General features: G+C 38.1%; 1 protein-coding gene across 2 annotated transcripts in view; it reads left to right on the top strand.

Annotated features, from left to right (window-relative positions):
* Nucleotides 1-1982: 1982 nt before the first annotated feature.
* The window catches only part of LOC136825817 (nidogen-2-like), a 9515-nt gene continuing 3997 nt past the window's right edge, over nucleotides 1983-7500 (top strand). The window contains exons 1-7 of one of the 2 annotated variants that reach the window (XM_067082764.1): nucleotides 1983-2163; nucleotides 4600-4641; nucleotides 4832-4861; nucleotides 5053-5085; nucleotides 6169-6240; nucleotides 6479-6544; nucleotides 6776-6892. In XM_067082764.1, the coding sequence (XP_066938865.1) occupies nucleotides 2004-2163; nucleotides 4600-4641; nucleotides 4832-4861; nucleotides 5053-5085; nucleotides 6169-6240; nucleotides 6479-6544; nucleotides 6776-6892 (520 nt within the window). In that variant the 5' untranslated portion in view covers nucleotides 1983-2003. The remainder of the gene's footprint in view (nucleotides 2164-4599; nucleotides 4642-4831; nucleotides 4862-5052; nucleotides 5086-6168; nucleotides 6241-6478; nucleotides 6545-6775; nucleotides 6893-7500) is intronic. The other variant, XM_067082765.1, reaches the window with a different exon arrangement.

The following is a 7500-nucleotide window of genomic DNA, read 5'->3' as shown; positions in this document are numbered from 1 at the left end:
ATATGAATCACGGTGATGTGATAAATAGTCATAATATGGCTACGCGCGACAAATGCACTACACGGTCAACATGGCAGAGGTGGGTGGATATCGCCTCCAAACGCAAACACCTGAGTTCGACGGGTGAGATGATGGGAGATGTTATTCACTTATACCTCTCTGTGGCCGATCATGCTAGTGTGTCACTGTAGTCCTGATTCCTCGTCCGTCGCTGGTTCGACCTCACGGACGGTGGACTTATTATCAACTAAAAATTCCTTTCGGTAACATATATGAAAATATATTATTTCCAAGGTAGAGTGAATTGGATATTAAAGGACGTTTGTAGCTTTCTGATTGTATATGAATCACGGTGATGTGATAAATAGTCATATATATATATATATATATATATATATATATATATATGTGTGTGTGTGTGTGTGTGTGTGTGTGTGTGTGTGTGTGTGTGTATTTAAAACATCAGGATACTTTTCTATTATCTGCAATATTATTCTATTGCTCTCAACAGAGAGAGAGAGAGAGAGAGAGAGAGAGAGAGAGAGAGAGAGAGAGAGAGAGAGGAAAAGGCTAATCTACGAATAGACAGACAAACAGACAGACAGAAAGAGGGACAAGAGAGGTGTCGAAAGGAACTGCTCTGAATTGATGCAGCATAGACTACTTCATTTGGCTTCATCATTGGTCACCCATCCAAGGGCTGAATGAGCCTAATACCGTATCATTTATTTGCTTTCTTTCCATTTGCCATCACAAATCCAGAACCAGTATATTTGCAGGCATCCATCCAAGAACTGACCAGACCCAGTGCTTCTTATCTTTAATCATTTGTATGGATGGACACCCATCCAATGACTCCACAAACACAATGGCTCCTAATTCGCGAGATAGAAGTGGTCCTGCAGGTGATAAGAAGCAGCCAGGTTTCATCACGCGAACGGGGAGAGAGAGAGAGAGAGAGAGAGAGAGAGAGAGAGAGAGAGAGAGTACATAGGTATGGCCCTTGAACACTGGCTATATCTTCCTCTTTTGAGATGTTTGATATTCCATGTTTATTGCAACGTGGTTTTTCAGTTGCTCTCTCTCTCTCTCTCTCTCTCTCTCTCTCTCTCTCTCTCTCTCTCTCTCTCATAAGATAAAGGTTAAAATTCAACCTTCATTACACCTTGCAAGAGTGTCTGTCAGTTTGCAAGAGAGTGATGCAGAGGATGTTGAAGGGTCTAGTGTTGCTAATGAGACGTCTCACATTAGTTGTTTCTGTGGAAGTTTTCTGCGCAGTAGGGACGCTTCTTCTTCTTCCTCTTCCATCAATCAGCAGGAAAAGATTAATAATTGAAACAGTTTTAGAGGAAATCCAAAGGCTTCACTGTCAAAATCTAATCTAATCTGGGGAATAGTTTGTGTTGGTATTTGTTCTTCATCAAATAATCAATGCTAAATCTCTCTCTCTCTCTCTCTCTCTCTCTCTCTCTCTCTCTCTCTCTCTCTCTCTCTCTCTCTCTCTCTCTCTCTCTCTCTCTCTCAACAAATGAAAGGGTGAAAAATCTACGAAAATGTCTCAAAATTTGGCATGTGAAAGAAAGTGAATCTTTATCATGTATCATACAGAAACTGAAAATATCCTCATCATCTTCATTATTATCTCTGCTTTCCTTGTTACCACAGGTATTGCCATTTGTATAAGATAAAATCCGTCTTTATTCATTTTCCTTTATCCCTCAAAATCGAGGAGTAACGAAGCAGTCGGCTCACAAGTGGCACTTGGTAAGTCTTATCATGACCCTGACGAGTGCTTCTTAATCACCAGGCCATGATGACAGAACCGGCGACAGAATTTCCCAGCCTATCAGTCATCCACTTGAACTCTGGGCTGATGAGAGAGAGACAAGGTCCTTGAACAGTGGACTGAGTCACGTGTCTGACTAATGCATCCTCTTGAGAAATGGGTATATAAAGACCCAGGGCTGCAAGGGAAAGCCAGTCAGTGGGTCTCTTCTGCAGAGATGCAGCCTGCAATATTAACGTTCGCTCTGGTCCTGACAGTGGGGAATTTAGTCCACTGTCAGGAATGGGAGAATCTTCTCTTCATCAAGATGGAAGAAGTACTGGAGAAGCAAGAAGCATCACTAAAGAAGCAAGAAGCAGCCTTGAGCCAGCTGAAGGGTAATGCAGCGATCATGTTCGTTTACAGTTCTTTTTTGTGATGCATATTCTATTAGTTTTTTCTTTAAAGATAAGGTAATCTATTTGATGTAATAATAAGTCTTAAGCCATTCATGCTGTTTATTCATTTTCATTTTCACTTATCTCACTTCACAACCCCCTCCTGGATGTGTGTTGCCATTTGTTCAAGCACACTTTCCTTTGGGGCTCCATTTGCCTTTCTTTCCAACATGGGAGTCTGGGAAGGTTCATTAGAGGTATCTGTTTTGTTCTCGTATTATGTAGGAAATGTCTTCCTCTGAATCTGAGTTTTTAGATTTTAACTGTTCTCTCAATTTCTCTTCGGAACCCATCGTTACTGCTCTCTCTCTCTCTCTCTCTCTCTCTCTCTCTCTCTCTCTCTCTCTCTCTCTCTCTCTCTCTCTCTCTCTCTCCTGGTTGAGTGAAGGGGGAGCCCTGGAAGACGTGTTTTTCTTTGTCTGGTGGACTGGCTCCACCATATCTGCTTGTTTATTTCTGGAATTTTTTTTTCCAGATTGATTTTTGGCGTCATTACAGTTTCTTGAGTCATTGCTGATTATGTTGTGAATAATTTAAAATTACATTAAAATTGTGGTTTTCTTACAGCCTAATCCAATGAAAAGAAATCTGAGGTTTTTCTTATATATTTAATGCCCTAATGCAGACCTCTTGACCTTCAGTGTCATATCTGTAAGTATGACCTGATTTGTCATCTTTATCTGGTTTCAGGAACTGAGTCTAAGGCTGAATTGCTAGTTCCAGAACTTGATAGCTTTCCTTTGTATGTAGGCACAGCGCAGCATATGCACAGGGCATGGCTGTTTACTGCAGAGTAAGTTCCATTATTAGTTGGGGGATTATGAATGAGGCTGTCACAGACCTTTCTATCTCAGATTTGTAGGGAACCTGATAATTCATATATGTTGTAGGTCTCATACTTCAGAAATGATGTTGGCATTTTGAATTGCCTCATGTAAAAATTGGTTGAGTACAAGAATTGATTTCTGTTTCTTGCTATTGTTCAGCATGGCAGGTCAGCACAGGAACTCTGTCTATTTTTTTATTGTCTTGAACTGACAAACGACTCTGCCCAAGTATCTAATAATGCACTGGGTCTGATTACAGACGCTGTTTCAGCCATCTAAGGGGATTAGTTTGGTGTAGGTGATAAAAAATGGCTAAACTTCATTGGAGCAAAGACACGCCTGATTAGTCAGTTTTGCACCAAGTTCCCGTTCAATGATTCAGTTTGAGTAGGTCAAACTGTGCTGAATAGTCGTGAACGCCAGACAATACAATACTTGGTGTTACTTTCAACTCATAGTGTTCTTTCCCACAGCAGCTAAAAGAGCGTTTCCTATCATGCTGCTAGAAAACAGAGGTTTTGTTCATTAGGCTCCTTCAGATTTTTCTTTTCTGCTATTGCCAGAGATTTCTCCTCCTTCCTGTCGTGGTGTCTGCAGCCATGAGACGTAGTGTTGTTTGTTAGGTTTTCTACACCTACAGAGATAACATTATCAGTGCCATCTGTTTCAGATCTTAACCTCAGCTGCTGTTGTTGTCATACTTTTCCTGACTTAGTGCTTGAAGCCTGTCAAGATCTTCATCCTTTACAAAGATTACTGGAAGATACAGTTCCTTTTCCACAGGGAACTTCATTTATAGCTCACTCAATCTCTTCACCCTAAGAGCCAGTGTGTGTGTGAGCTACTCATTCTGCAGAACTTCCACATCCACACTATTCACACTCTGTCGTAATGTTATGTTGTCACACGTCCCAGCACCAGGAGCCGTCTGTTCCTTGCAGTGTCAAGCCATGAAATGAAGTTGGCATATTTTTCAAGCACACTTACTTTGCTTTCTGTTGTTGTTTTAATTGATTTCAGTTTCTATTCATTTGTTGTTTTCTTATCTCTGTCTTCTGTTTTCTTCACCGGTTGGTCGTTTCCACTCCCTTGTCACTTACACAAGTGAACCCCAGGTGAAGAGAAAAGACAGAGTAAGTCATGACTTCTTGTGATTTATTTCTCACTATAAAGCTAATGAATGCAGAAGAACATTTGAACGGTCTCGTGTATATTTCTCTCCTGTATTAAGATCCTGGGTTACGTGAGTTTATTCATGTTTCCCCGTTATTCGCGCATTTCTTGTGCAGTATAGTTTAAAAAAAAACAGTTTTTTTTAAACAATGACTTATCTTTCCAGAAGTGCATCAGAAACAGGAACATGTTGAAGACAAAATTCAATGTAATTTTTATATATTTTGCTCCCAAATGCTTAAGTTCTGCCACATAACAACTTCCTATACTTAATGAGTCTCTCTACTTCATAGAATGAGTTAACTCGCTGTTAAAGTGAGCCTAATGTTTTAAGAAGAAAGACTAATGTTCTCCAAACAATCATTTATATTTTCAGAAATGCAGGAGAAACTTCAACGCGTTGAAAACAATCTTCAAGGTATTTTTTATGTAATTTTTTCCAAGTTTGGGTTTTACTAAATAGCAAAGTCCTTTGCTGAAGGAATAAAGTAAATTAAGTCAACAGTCTTCTTAATTTAGTATCAGCCACATTCTGTCACATTCTTATTTGAATCTAATGTCCTTTGACTATGTTGCCATGTAAAGGAAGACTGATTTTCACTTTCCAGAACTTCACCACGCGATGGAACACGTGAAAGGTATTTGTAACTCCACAATGTCTGTGGCTGTCCTTCTGAAAGCACCATGTCTGGATTTTCAACTGATTCCTGAATAGGGAAGAAATTAAAGTCTTCCATACGGTAACTCTGATGATATACTGATCAATATTCCAATGTGATTATAAGAATCAAACTTTATAAGCTATTGGTTATTGTTCTGTTTTCTTCAGGTACAGCGACTGACAACCAGGACTCTTTGCAAAGTGAGTCTATTCTCCAGAGATTATGGCAGGATCATGTAAAGCCTTTACACTAAACAAACAAGGTTTAGGAGAAGCTGGACTCTGAAGTCCCTGTCATATATATTTCCACTCTCATATTTTTAAAGAATTTTAATGCAACATTTAATATACAACCAGTAATAGTATATGCATTACTCATATCTTGTGTTTGTGCATGGGTGGTTGTGTGCCTGTCAATGCAAACAAGTGAGAAAGAATGCTTATCATTGCTTGGAGAGGGAGTTTTAAGTACTGGAAAAAATGTACAGATTAGTAGTAATTGATGTGAAGGTTTTGTTGACATATAGAACACTTTGACCCTGCACCTTTAGAGACAGATATGACCCTTCCTTCCTTCCTTCCTTCCTTCCTTCCACTCCAATTCTATGGGAAGGAAATGAATGTTTGCATAATCAGAGGAAATAGATATTCTATTTAGTCTTCACATTTAATAGATGTCAAATCTGCCTGACTGAAGCATCTTCTAAAGGAGATTATTTTTCTCTTTCTGGATATTTGGCAAGACCTGGAGACATCAGAATGTAAATGCAAAGCTTCTTCAGTGTTCCTCACTCGTTTCTGAAAGTTAAATACTGTCAGTTGTGGAAAATAGTTCTAAATGTTAATGCCAAGCCATTGGCGTTTCCGCTGGCAATAGATAATAGTCAGTGTTATGTTTAGTGATACTGAATGATAATGATGATAACCAGGTCTCTTGCAAAGAAGGTTTATCAAAATATCATGGCACAAATATTTATGATCATGCCAATTATGATTCACTTGAGACGAAAGGGTGCTATGATTTTCATAGATACTCTGTCATTTGGTATTAGGTTCTGTTCTTTTCAGGTAAAATATATATATATATATATATATATATATATATATATATATATATATATATATATATATATATATATATATATATATATATATATATATATATAATATATATATATATATATATATATATATATATATATATATATATATATATATATATATATATATATATATATATATATATATAAACTCTTCATCTGGAGCACCTCCTATATATTGCAGGGATCCAACAGGAAAGAAGAGACTGCCTTGGAAAGGAAGACTTGGAATACTTCAAAAACCTGTCGTTAGCAGGTACGTATTCCATCCGAAAGGGATTTGACGTAATTCTTAATTTATGATTTACTGTTTTTGTAATATTTCCTTATGTCAGGATTGAAAAATAAATGTTACTAATTTTTTATTTGCTAATTTTGTACTACAGTACAGGACTTTGATATTACTTAGACACATTACATGTAAAAGTATGAATAGGACTGAAAATGGATAAGAGTTCAAGGTGAGTGTTCATGGGATGATTTTCCCCTTCCAGGACAACAGGAACTGGAATCGTCCCTTCACCAGGAAATATCTGGAGTCATCTCTTTGTTAGAGACTGGTCAGTAATACTTATGCTCAGGAAAGGACGATAAAATTATTACATATAAGTATAATTTTCGGTAGAAGTGAATTGAATGACACTGAAATGTTTCTATCCTGATCCACTAAATAAAGGAATCCCTTCCAGATAGTTTATCAGTCATTTTCTCATGTTTCTATGTGAGTTTTATCTGAAGGGATGGATATATGGAATGACTGCTCTCTAACTACAATACAACTTTTCCCACAGATGAGTGCTCAGAGGGAAGCCACAACTGCGGTGACTATGAAGCTTGCACCGACAAGCTTGTACGTTTCACCTGTTCCTGTGCACTCGGTTTTGCACGGAATGGTTCGCGCTGTGAAGGTGAGAGATAAATACTCATTACTGTGTTCTTTTCTTCATCTGTTCCTTTTCTACACTTTACTGAAATCCGTCGTTTACTACTAGAAGAAATGTTCATTTGGCCTGTCTTTCCCCACAGTTCTTTTTTAGCAATTTTTGGGGCTAAAGGGTAGAATCAATATGATTAATGTACATTTTCCCTTTGTTACTGTAACAGTCATGGGTTGGTCGGCTATAGAACAGTTTGAATCAGATTTCTTACCTTACAATTCTATTTCACGAGGAATATGGAGGCAATTTTGAGAAATACTTCGAATCTACCTCAAGCAACAACAATTGGCAAATGGGACATATTTGATGCACTCAAATCCTGAGGGTTGTCATTCTAGTTTTCTAGTTTTAGGTGAGTTCTGGTTGCCTTAATGTCAACAGGTGCAAACCTTCGTGACACCTTCCTTTTTTGTGTGTCCTGTTTTCAGAGTTTTGTCTCACCTCAGAACCACAAAAGCAAGATGAGAATTCCGATTATTTAGCCATACACCTTGAATCAGTCTCTTGTGGATCTTTCTCCTTTCAGGGTTAACCCTTGTCCGTCTGGGGACCTTCCAGTATGAAATGGAAACTCTTTC

Source organism: Macrobrachium rosenbergii, chromosome 39 (assembly GCF_040412425.1).
Source record: "Macrobrachium rosenbergii isolate ZJJX-2024 chromosome 39, ASM4041242v1, whole genome shotgun sequence".
Classification (NCBI taxonomy): Eukaryota; Metazoa; Arthropoda; class Malacostraca; order Decapoda; family Palaemonidae; genus Macrobrachium; species Macrobrachium rosenbergii.
Note: the sequence above shows the minus strand (reverse complement) of the source record. Positions and strands in the feature narration are given on the sequence as shown.